Source organism: Sinocyclocheilus rhinocerous, unplaced genomic scaffold (genome assembly GCF_001515625.1).
Source record: "Sinocyclocheilus rhinocerous isolate Xijiao unplaced genomic scaffold, SAMN03320098_v1.1 scaffold847, whole genome shotgun sequence".
Taxonomy (NCBI): Eukaryota; Metazoa; Chordata; class Actinopteri; order Cypriniformes; family Cyprinidae; genus Sinocyclocheilus; species Sinocyclocheilus rhinocerous.
In genome coordinates this window covers 10,784-23,605 of record NW_015662598.1, presented here as the reverse complement: position 1 = coordinate 23,605, position 12,822 = coordinate 10,784, and the positions used below count along the sequence as shown (strand labels likewise).

The 12,822-nt window shown below is 36.7% G+C and overlaps 1 protein-coding gene across 4 annotated transcripts in view; it reads left to right on the top strand.

Moving 5' to 3' along the window:
* The window catches only part of LOC107728210 (splicing regulatory glutamine/lysine-rich protein 1-like), a 34,168-nt gene that overhangs the window by 17,101 nt on the left and 4,245 nt on the right, over positions 1-12,822 (top strand). The window contains exons 1-9 of one of the 4 annotated variants that reach the window (XM_016538308.1): positions 1,122-1,387; positions 3,046-3,177; positions 3,496-3,611; positions 4,593-4,757; positions 5,081-5,259; positions 5,443-5,573; positions 5,670-5,773; positions 6,517-6,629; positions 6,724-6,855. In XM_016538308.1, the coding sequence (XP_016393794.1) occupies positions 3,147-3,177; positions 3,496-3,611; positions 4,593-4,757; positions 5,081-5,259; positions 5,443-5,573; positions 5,670-5,773; positions 6,517-6,629; positions 6,724-6,855 (971 nt within the window). In that variant the 5' untranslated portion in view covers positions 1,122-1,387; positions 3,046-3,146. Of the gene's footprint in view, positions 1-1,121; positions 1,388-3,045; positions 3,178-3,495; positions 3,612-4,592; positions 4,758-5,080; positions 5,260-5,442; positions 5,574-5,669; positions 5,774-6,516; positions 6,630-6,723; positions 6,856-12,822 lie in introns of those variants that run through there. The other 3 variants (XM_016538307.1, XM_016538306.1, XM_016538305.1) reach the window with 3 other exon arrangements.

Here is a 12,822-nt window from a genome sequence, read left to right as displayed (position 1 = left end):
CACTTGGGTTATGCAGCAGGACAATGATCCAAAACACACCAGCAAGTCCACCTTTGAATGGCTCAAGGAAAAACAAAATTAAGGTTTTGGAGTGGCCAAGTCAAAGTCCGGACTTAAATCCGATTGAGATGCTGTGGCATGACCTTAAACAGTCCATTCATGCTTGAAAACCCTCCAATATGGCTGAATTAAAACAATTCTGCAAGGAAGAGTGGGCCAAAATTCATCAAAAACAATGTGAAAGACTCATTGCCAGTTATCGCAAACGCTTGATTGCAGTTATTGCTGCCAAGGGTGGCACAACCAGTTATTAGATTTAGGGGGCAATTACTTTTTCACGTAGTGCCAGGCAGATTTGGACAGCTTTTTTCCCTTAATAAATGAAATCATTATTTCAAAACGACATTTTTTATTTACTCTGGTTATCTTTGTGTAATTTTAAAATTAGTTTGATGATTTGAATCTTTTAAGTGTGACAAATATTCCTACCTGCCTGTAAACATATGTATTTGCATACCTCTGCGCACCCTGTTCGCGCTGACCGGATACGTCATCAGCACGTTCACGTACGATGTGCAGACAAAGCAAGAATGGCAGGCAAACATCAACAACCTGATCTTCCTTCCTGGTATTGTAGTACTTTTACTAACTGTAATATAAAGTTTTCTCACTGGTTAATAACACATGATGTATTGTAGTAATGTTGTCTCTGGTCGTCTGGTCTGTGTGTGCGTTCATGCGCTCAGGGGGTGTGGCTTTGGACCGCAATTGCAGGGAGGATGGGACGTTCGCTTTCAGTGCTATCAGGCTAAAGTTAGCATTTTCCAAGGTCTCTTACTGCACCTTTAATATATATGTTTATTTAAATATATTGAAATGACTAGCTGGCCACAACAGCTAAGTGATTTTTAGTGTAAAAATGCAAATCAGGCTTATTCAGTTTTTTTTTTTTTTTATGTATACATTTTATTTGCTTAATTTGTTTGGTTAATCTGTATTGCAAATAAAGAAAAATGCAAAATAACATTAATTAGTTTTAAGTTTTAAACTGCATTCAGACATGTCACATAGCATATTAAAAAGATGTAATAAAACATTTAGTTTTGCTTCCTAAGTTAGATTTCTGAAGGTTACCGCTGAACCTTCCGAGATGGACACCTTGTCTCTTTTTATTTTATTTTATTTTATTTTCATTTCCTTTTTTTTATTTCACATGTTGTCCCTTTTTTGCCTCTTAGAAGAGTTGCATATTCATTGTATTGTTTTTCTTTTTTTGTTTTCCTGTCCCCTTGTCCCTCGTCCCCAATCCCACAGTTGCACCCCTTTGCCTGTCTTTGAATGCTGTCCAGGTTGACTTGCCGCCCAGTATTGGAGGGAAGTTTGAACGGTACAAGGGCAGCTCTTCCTGATATCTAATGCATTAAGATTTCCTCCTCTCTCTCTTTCTCTCGCTCCTCTCCACTGATCTGCTCAGGGTTTTAATTGAAAAGTTATATATTCCTTCATTATTTAATATAACCACACATTGTCTCACAAAAGTATTCAGACTCTTCACCAATTTTCTGTTTTTACTGAATTATAAGTACTGAAATACATTTTTTTTCCCTCAAAGCACTAAATTGAATGTCAGGCTTTGTTAGAAAATATTCTTAAATATTCTTAATTATTATTTTGTTAGTTATTTATATAATCTATTTTTAAAATTCTTGAAAAACTTTTAGTAGCAATGACTTACATTTTGAGAACAGTATATAGTTATCTTTAGTCGTTTGATGCTCAAATATAGCTGCTTATTCAATGTTGGATTGAGATCAGGACTTTCAGTTTTTCAGTTTTCAAAGCTTCAGTTTGTAAGCTAAAACAGGTTCTCTTGCAGTATTTTTTAAATACATATTTTCTAGGGCTGCATGAATTATCAATAAAATTGGCATCGCAATATGGCTAAGTGTGAATATAAAAATAGCAAAGTTGCCATTTAATTAAATAAATGTGCTATGGGTTTTGGAGTGAAGTGTAGCACTGTGTTCATTTACTTGTGTGGAGCTTGATGTTTCTAAGCCTAATAGTTTAACATTTGTAAATATGTAAATAATGGCATTGTAATTTTACAGACATGCTATTAAATCAAGTTTTAATATTTATTTTTGAAACGTATTGGAACGTATTAGATTTTTTTTAATTATTACATTATAATAACATTAATGCAATATATTTCTTATCTTGTTAAGTGTTTTTATGTAATAATCAGTAAAAATGAATGTGTGTGTGTGTGTGTGTGTGTATATTTGTAGTCAGTGCGGCATGTGAAGACTCAGGGAATCACTTTAATTTAAAAAAAAAAAAAAGAAGTAATTTTCAGATTTTTTTATTTTTGTTTTATTAACTGCTGCCCTACAAAAAACACACCAGACATTCTAGAATTATTCATTATTTTAAAATTGAGCTATTCAAGTCATTTGGTGAAAATTACTGTTTTTTTTTATATCACTGAAAAACAAAATATTGCAATATCAGTTTATTCCAATATCGTGCAGCCCTTATATTTACTAACAGTGCCTGTGTAGGATCTGTAATTCAGTAAAATGACAGAATTGCTAGTAAAGAGTGTTTAGAATTGCTTATTTTTGCAAGGCACTTTTGTTCAATTCACTGTAATGACAAGAAATAAAATCGTTCTTCTAACAAAAGCTCTCAACACAAGTTTAACTCCGTTGCATGGTTTTGGGGAACATTGTCTTTAGAGTAGTACTGAAGTGGCTGAAAGTCACATTTGAGGTTTTAATTGAGTTCTTCACTTAACACAAAAGCACAGATATACCAACCAACAGTCAGTTTACCCATGAATACTATAGTCATTGTAAGCACAAAGCATGCGTATATACTGTATGTTATACCAATATTGGCTGAAACGTATTTGGAAAAATGATTTGTTGTTAACTTTATTGTGAAGGCAATCATTTTTAGGGGAGACAATTTGAGGGAGGATTTCTCAAAGACACTTAAAATGTTCTTCTTTTCTGTATCTGATGTTCTATGTGCTATTAGTGTGATGCAGCCAACATGAACGGTTGTCTTGTGTTGCACACCCTTTCCAACACTGCGACACGATCGCCCCAGGGAGAAAAGCGCTCCATGCTTGATATCGTATGGTTCATGACCAATATGTTTCCAGTACAGGTGACCCATACCACAAAGTGTTAACTCATTCTCTACATGTTCTGTTCTGATTTTTTTTTTAAGAGAGAAAAGAACAAATCACAATGTCCTTTTCTCTGTTTTTGTGCAAAAGTCATCCTGTTTACAGTATGTCTTGTGTTGATAGTAAAAAGAGTAGCTATGCTAGTTCAGATTGTTCATGGTCGGGGTTGGAGATGCTTAGGGTGGGTGTTAGAGCGCTAGGCTGTTGGAGGATCCTCGTCTGAATCTTGGGTCATAGGTGAGGCAGCTGGAGATGTCTCCATTGGCCTCTCTAATGCCGGTGCTCTTGTTATTCAGGAAAAATCCCTGAAGAGGCAAAGGCGCTCTCGCTTTTGGCCCCCGCCGCGCCAGTGGCCAGCCTGATGAGCGGAGGAGGACTTCTGCCCATTCCTAGCCCCACTACACTACAGAATGTAAAAACACAATCTCGCAACTTAAGGCTGGAATACACTACACTTCTTTTTCCCAGGTTTTTGCCCAGATTTGCAGTTTGGAGGAGCCAGTGGTAGTTGGTAAAAGGCAGCAAGTTTGCGGATTTTGGGCAGTCGAAGTTGACACTTTTCACAGAAAGTCGCGTAATGTGTGATGGGCAATATATGTGTTTTATCGCAGAATGTTTAAATTTATATTTTGGGGCTTTTTTAGAACCCATGTGTGACCCTGGACCACAAAACCAGTCATATGTAGCACGGGTAGGGCCTATATTTGTAGCAGTAGCCATCAATACATTGCATGGGTCAAAATTATCGATTTTTCTTTTATGCCAAAAATCATTAGGATATTAAGTAAAGATCATGTTCCATGAAAATATTTTGTAAATTTCCTACTGTAAATATATCAAAACTTAAATTTTTTATTAGTAATATGCATTGCTAAGGACTTAATTTGGACAACTTTAAAGGTGATTTTCTCAATATTTTGATTTTTTTGCACCCTCAGATTCCAGATTTTCAAATAGCTGGCTAAATATTCTTGGACAAATATTGTCCTATCCTAACAAACCGTACATCAATGGAAAGCTTATTTATTCAGATGATGTATAAATCTCAATTTAAAAAAACTGACCCTTATGACTGTTTTTGTGGTCCTGGGTGACATCGTTTTTATGTCTCGCATGTCTCCTAATAATGAGCCGCGTGTTTCTGCATGATTTGTTGGGTCAGCAATGACTTGAAAGTCTGGTAGTATATGATAAGTTTTTCATTTTCAAAGTCGTCAAGTGTATCATCCCTAGTGTTTTAAATTCTTTTCAAATGTAAAAGTTGTGTAGTGTATTCCAGCCTTTACTGAATTATGAAAAAATATCACCTACATCATCAGCTGCATGCTACAGATTTACTGTATTATTTCGAATTGTCAGTTGTCACTAAAGTCTTATATTTGTTGGCCGACAGTGTGGTCTTCCTTTAGCTAATCTGGGGGTCCTGAAGTCTAGTTTGGACACATCTGTGGCGGCTCTAAATGCAATTGCTTCACAGCCTCCGCTCATGGGAAATGTAGATCCCTCTAAAATTGATGAGATCAGGAGGACGGTGTATGTCGGCAATTTGAATTCACAGGTATGTGAAAATGAATTGAATTCATTCGGAGGCTATTTGCAAGTGCAGATAGTGTTAGATACTAATACGTACATAGTGGCAGATACTATTTGCAGCTCCTTGTATTTGTAGTACATTATAAAACAGTATGCATTAAGCTGAAATAATCAAGGTGTCATTGAAGGCTCAAGAATGAAGGTCCAAGTTGCCCTAACATAATTGTTATTGCCACTACATGACAAATGCGTAGAAAACTGAATGTAATTAAAGTGGGCATCAAAAATGACAATATTTGCTTTTGTCTTTCAAACACACATTGTACTTGTTTTGTCAATGTCCTATAGAGCACCACAGCAGAGCAGCTCCTCAAGTTCTTCAAGCAAGTGGGAGATGTTAAGTTTGTTAGAATGGCAGGAGATGAAACCCAGCCTACACGTTTTGCTTTTGTGGAGTTTGCTGATCAGGAATTGGTGGCACGAGCGCTTACATTTAATGGAGTCATGTTTGGCGACAGACCACTAAAGTGAGTGTTCTTTTTTGAGAAAACGACTCTTCTGAACCCTTTAAATACACACAATAATCTACGAGTTTTCTTTAATATAAGATTTTCAGTGCCTCCTTTTTTATCTTTATCTTTTTTATGTGCTTTTATCTTTTTTATGTGCTAGCATTATGTATTTTAATAGTTATTAATCAACTTTTTTAGGATTAACCACTCCAATAATGCCATAGTGAAGCCACCAGAGCTCACACCTCAAGCTGCGGCCAAAGAACTGGAGGACGTGATGAAGAAAGTTAGAGAGGCTCAGTCAACCATTGCTGCTGTTATCGAGCCAGGTATGTCCTCTAGCCTGGACACGCACAAACAGAGTGAGGCTGTCTTGAAATTTTTTTTATTTTTTAATTGATGAGAGTTTTGATTGTTTCTTCCAGAAAATAAAAATCGTTCATCCAGTAGATCTAGACGTTCCAGAAGGTCCAGATCTCACTCTCGCTCCCCATCACACTCACGAAGAAAGCGATCCAGATCCAGGTATATTACACACATCCTTAAACATGCTTTCCATGTTGACTCATGCAAGCTTAAGAGCTTGCTAAGCTACAGGCTACTCACAGTTAAGTAGGTAATGTACTCTCAAGCTAACCTTTTGAAAAAGTAATTAGTTACAGAAGTTATACAAGATGCACTAATAAAAACAAACATGCTACTAACAATGTTTGTAATTATATTTTTATTTCCTTCATGTGAATTTGAATGAGCATCTGGAAGTAGTTAAGCATAGACATTTCAATATAAGAGTCCTGGTGTATTTCAGCTTGTTTATTATTAAAAGAACCATATTGTGCACATTTTTTCTCTCTGTTATTATTGCCATTTTGCACCAACTTCTAATTTGGATGCACTGATAAATTGGTACATAATCCAATTTCAATACACGTTGAATCAAAACATGTTACCCTGTTTTGCTGTTATAAGTCCTCATTGAAAATGTGCCCCAGCCTGTTTAATTAAGTAAAAGAATCTGAATTATTTTGAGATTGTATGGGTTTCTTCTGTATCAACAAACAATATTCATTTTATTGGTTCAGATCTTTAAAAAAAAAAAAAAAAGAGTTGTACATTTGATTTTAAGATTTCCACAGATAACGCTGTATTAAACAACCTGAGCTTTGCTTGTTAGATATGCTCGGACATAAATTCCACTTTATTTTTAATGTTAGTATCTGGCAATGTTCACTGTAGTAATGGAAAAATAACTTTTTTTTCAATGATGTGTAAAGGGGACGCCTGTCCCAAAGATCACGGCAGAAGATGAATGACTCCCGTGTGTCCCATGAGAGGCGCTCACGTTCCCGAGAAAGGAAACACAGCCGAAGTGGATCTTATTCTAGGTTAACCTGCACCACCATATCGGCCTCTTTACACTCATATTCTGTTTTTGTCCAACAAAGGACATTTTAGACCAGTGTTGTTTCTTATACACAGGGACCAAAGGAAGGACAAGGACGGCAAAGTAAGGAAGGAAAATGACTGGGAAGAAAAGAGGCCATGGGACAAAAAGGGAAGGACGCCTCCTAAAGGCTTCAGTGGCTCTAGACGTTCCCGCAGCATAAGCAGGTCAGAAGAAAGTGTCCGTATTAAACCTGAAACAAAGTTTGCATGCTCAAAATATCACCTACTATGCAAAAAAAGAAGAATATAGAAATAAAACAATCATTTAGTGATGTTTAACAATTAAAAAAGTTAATGAAATAAGAAAAAAACACTTTTACAGTATCAATAAAAAGAGAGAGCTGATTATTCTCTCTCTTCCCCCCCTCCACCCTTTGAGTGGCCACACTTAGTGCTTTTCCAAGATATTCTGTAAAAATGAATCTTATAATACGATTTTATATCAATGTATAAATTTAGTTGGAAGGATAATTTTTACTGGGGAAAAGGTACTTGTTTTTTATTTTTTTTTAGTGATTTCAATCGATAAAAAAAAAAAACTAATCTCACTTTTTTTTCTGAAATTAATCGTGATTAATCCCACCTAACATTAAAGTTTTTAAATATACTTTTAAATTGCAATAATTTCACATTCAATCTTCAAATTAATGTAGAAACAACAAAGTATAGTTTTATAGACCGTATATTTATCCATGCCTCGGGTCATTTTGACCCGAAACTCATTTTTAAAGATTTTTAAAAAATCGAGCGTTGATCGTTATGGTATGAAACTTTGTGACTTTTGTCACACTTGAACCGGGAATACACGGGGAAAAAAATAAAGTGAATTCGAGCAGTTTAAGTGGGTGTTATATAAAAAGTATCAAAAGTGTCCCTCACGGGTCATTTTGACCCGCCACTGGACAAACATGGAATTGACGAAAAAACTGCGGATTTTTTAAATTTAATTTTGTCACACTTGAGCATGGAACACACAAAAAAATTTTAGTCGATTTGAGGATTCTATGTGGGTGTAACAAAAAAAAGTAACAAAAGAGTCCCTTGCGGATCATTTTGACCCGGCCATAGGAATGAATGGTATGTCCGAAAAAAAAACAGCATTTTTTTATTTATTTGATTTTTTTTTACTATAAAATCTGACACACAATCCAAAACACACAAAAAAATTTTAGTCGATTTGAGGATTCTATGTGGGTGTAACAAAAAAAAGTAACAAAAGAGTCCCTTGCGGATCATTTTGACCCGGCCATAGGAATGAATGGTATGTCCGAAAAAAAAACAGCATTTTTTTATTTATTTGATTTTTTTTTACTATACAAAATCTGACACAATCCAGAAAAGATGCATACCCAAACGAAGGGCTGAGACTGCAGAATGTCCCCAATGCACAAAAAACTCACATGCACACACACACGGCACACACACTCCCATTGAAACACATTATAGCATGTATGATGTTTCTGCTGGGAAATGACTGTCATTTTGAATTTTTTTTTACTTAACACAGTTACATTTCAGTGATGGGGTGGAGACCAATAGCCCCACTGAATAAGTAGGTAGGCTATGTTCATACCGCTTTATTTCTGTGCGACTAATTTTCAATCCTGATACATTGATCATAATGAATTAATTTATCACTTATTATTGTAAAACATCGATGCTTTTGGATTTAAATCTTTAACAAAGCATGCAAACAAACGGCCGCTTTTATCATGTTCGTTTTGTGATCGCGCTAGTTCCAGTGACTTATTTCTTATTCGTTTTCTGATAAATCTTCTCTTTGTTGGTGAAATGATGGGGTTGCGTGACGTTGTTCCTGAGAGGCGTGTAAAGGGCGTGTTTTAGTAAAGCGCGGCGGAGCTTCTGGCCCGACGGTGGAAACGCATCGTGATTTTGGCCTCGGTGCTACAGGTCCGAGGCTATTAGCCCCGCCTGGCCCGTTTAAAGCACTGGCTCGCACTGGCCCGACAGTGGAAAAACGGCTAATGAGTTTATATCATATTTATATTCTTAAATGTAGCTTTTATATTTATTACATATTTATCATACTGTATGAATATGCATATGTTTGGATTAAAATTCAGTATCAATTTCTTTTCTTTTTTTTTTCAAAATATAGTTTTTTTAATGTTTTGATGTATATCTGAAAGCTTAATGAAGCCTCAAGTTGGTGTAGTTGTAAAGATTTAACTTGTTTGGCTCATTTAAGGATTTAATAGGATTCTGTAGGCCCCTCTAGTGGCTGTAATCATAAAATGCAATTTTATGTCATTTTTCCCCAACAGATGGCATCAGAGACACTCAGTGACCTAAGTCCTGATGGATCATCATGTTTAAAGTATACATATGCAGAAATTGTCTTTTTTTTTTATTGGTAAAAAAATGAGTAAAAATATGCTCATTTTCAAAACAATATCCAGAATTTATGTGAATAAAATAAAAATCACCAAAAAAAAAAAAAAAAAAGACCTAGATAAAAAAAATTAGGGAAAAAATATATAAAAATGGACCAATATAAGCTTTCTGAACCCAAAATTTTTTTGTCACTTTTAGGACACAAACGGCAAGAGAATGTTCCGAACATGCCTCATCTAATGTAGGGTGACCATATTTTAGTTTTCCAAAAAGAGGATAGTGGGTGCGGGCGGGGGGCTGGGGTGTGGTTGTTTGGTGGTTAAAGTAATGCCGAAAGCACCCTAAGTAGCACAGTCCCAAATATCAAAACTCAAAATGTCATTTTCATACCTAAAATACATATTTTACAGTCACTGTTATGCATAATGATCATAAACACAGCTAAAAAGCTTCCTACCAGTGGCCCTCCTTCACAAAACTTAACATCCAGCACAGTTTTATCATAGGTAGAATCAGGGCCATAGCTGGGGTTTTGCGGGGCCCCGGTGCAGGTTGTTCCCCTGGGCCCTGTTTGAAATCATGTAAATAGCACAAATAAATAGAACAGATAAAGAAATTAAACAATGTTTAGGTTTTTAAAGTTTGTAGGTATTCAGGTACAGAAACCGAATAATCAAATGTAAAATAGCACTACATAGTCTTCACTGTATAAATTAAATATAGATTAGTTCTTGTAAAAACTAAACATTTATTCAGTCAAGAGCAGTGAGTGATTTTCTTGGATTAACATTAAGGACACCGACACAGCCATGGGCCCCTATAATCGTCACCACCTTTCACCCCACTAGTGACGGCCCTGGGTAGAATGCAAAATGTTTCAATACAAGCATTTCAGTCAAATTAAATTTTTGCCACATTTCAAACCTTTAACCCACGGGGTAAATTAATCCATGGCAACAGTTTAAAAGTAGCCCAGTTCCATGGGAAAAAAATGCGGACTTAACAACACTGCATCCCAACACGAGCTGCAGGAGTCAGGTTTCACTGATCACGGGTTGAGAGGAGAGATTGCTGACAGACCATGCTGGAGGATTTGCTGCTCAACAGATCCTGAGCTCATTGACAAATATCTGATCTTCCTTTACAAAGAGCGCGTGTGATCGCAAAATCGAAAGTGAAAGTGAACAGCGAGCGCTCATTCAAAAAAGATTTAAATACTCCGCATATTGATAGCGGCTCCCTGATGCGCAAAAATTATATTCAATGTTAGAATGTTTGCTGGAGCCCTGATAATGATCAGAAATTCAGCGGGATTAAGAAAACAGTCCCTCGCAGAGCTCTAATACAAAAACACACACAATGAATGGCGACTATAGAAAGCAAAAGCCGAATCCCGGACATTTTGGGCGATTTAGACATCCCGGCCGGACGCATTTTTTAGGTCCTAAAAGATGACATGTCCAGGAAAAAGAGGATGTATGGTCACCCTATCTAATGGAGCTTAAATAAAAACAGAGAATAGGAACTCTTCTTATCCGCTGTGTCATTTATTTTTAATAACACCATATATGATATTTTCTTACACACATACATCTGCTTATCTCTCAGCATGAGAAAACGTCTGTTTCCGTCTTTTAGTTTTAAAACAGACCGATTCGTGGCACAGTGCAAGTTTGCAAGCGTCATTACAGTGTAAACTGATGGATATATGGACAAAGCTACAGAATCATATAACAGTAATATACCCTTCTCACTTCGGAAACTGTAGGCTTCCATACAGACGCACACATACATCAACACATCTCCGCATGAGAAGCGTTTTATTAGACGGAGGAAGGGCGGGGTCTCAAAATTAAAGATAAAGATGCAACATAACGCCAGCAGGGGTCACTCATACTTCATTAAATAAATAGCAAACAGTTAATTCTGCCGAAATACACAATACACGGAACAGTCTTAATGCTATATTATTGGTTGTTTATGTTGTTAAGGGGGTTGCTAAGGGTGTTGCTCAGTGATACACAGAACCGTTGGGTGAAGCGGTCATAAAGACGCATCATAATCTGAAAACCATGCCCACCGGGGGGGAAACAATCCAGTGCTCTCCATTGACTTTGTATTGCGGGAAGCTGCCTCCTTGTAATTTCTGACATAACAAAAAACAGAGCAATGCCTAAAAGCTGCTATGTGACACGGTGTACAGTAAAAAACCCAGAACTAACTGAAAACCCAAAAAACGAGCGTTTAGGACACAAAGGTAGAGCGCAACGTGTCATATTACTCTGAGAACTACGTCCACTGGAGGGAAACGTAATCGGCGACGAATGTGAAAGGATTATTTCACCACCCTATGTGAATCTGAGAGGAGATATATTAAGAAACTAAATTTTATTGGTCACATGTCAGTGCCCCTTTTCCTAACCTTCGTTTTGTTTGAGTTATGATCCAGCTGAACGGCCCAACGTGAAATACCCTGACATTTCCAACTATTTGTGTCCCAAAAGCTAGTTTTTTTGGGGGGTCGACAGCTTATAAAAACGTAGTTCTGTTTTGTTTTTTTTAGCTTGTTTACTGTACACCTTGTCACATAGCAGCTTTTAGGCATTGCTCTATTGTGACACCCCCCGGTGTGGGCGTGACCTAAATGCGCTCGGTCTATATAGCCGTGCTGTATCGTGAATAAAACACAGCTACCGGGGGGGAAACAATCCAGTGCTCTCCATTGACTTTGTATTGCGGGAAGCTGCCTCCTTGTAATTTCTGACATAACAAAAAACAGAGCAATGCCTAAAAGCTGCTATGTGACACGGTGTACAGTAAAAAACCCAGAACTAACTGAAAACCCAAAAAACGAGCGTTTAGGACACAAAGGTAGAGCGCAACGTGTCATATTACTCTGAGAACTACGTCCACTGGAGGGAAACGTAATCGGCGACGAATGTGAAAGGATTATTTCACCACCCTATGTGAATCTGAGAGGAGATATATTAAGAAACTAAATTTTATTGGTCACATGTCAGTGCCCCTTTTCCTAACCTTCGTTTTGTTTGAGTTATGATCCAGCTGAACGGCCCAACGTGAAATACCCTGACATTTCCAACTATTTGTGTCCCAAAAGCTAGTTTTTTTGGGGGGTCGACAGCTTATAAAAACGTAGTTCTGTTTTGTTTTTTTTAGCTTGTTTACTGTACACCTTGTCACATAGCAGCTTTTAGGCATTGCTCTATTGTGACACCCCCCGGTGTGGGCGTGACCTAAATGCGCTCGGTCTATATAGCCGTGCTGTATCGTGAATAAAACACAGCTGCTGACCAATCAGAATCGAGGAATGGAACTAACCGTTTTATAATATTTGTTTAATGGCATCTTTTTTTATGACTTAAAGGTACAATATGTAAGTTTTCACCGCTAGAGGGCGCGTATTCAAAACAAGGAAAGAAACAAAGGAGTAGTTTGATGTAGGGCTGTCAAAATTACTGAAGAACTAAATTCGAATTTTCTACTTAAATATTATCAAAATTCAAATTATATTCAAATTTAAAAGGCATAATTTCAGTTAGGGGGAAAAAAAGCTTTTGGCTTCTCTCCTGAGGCCACAAGAGGGCGCATCGAGCAAAATATTATGCACGTTTCTTCAAAGCGTAATAAAATAACACGACTATCTTTGAAAAAAAGTGCATAATGTTTAAAATAATATTTATAAACCATATACAATTCATTAAGTTGCTTAAACAATTAGAAACAAAACAGCATCATGCATGTATGTATAGTTTAATA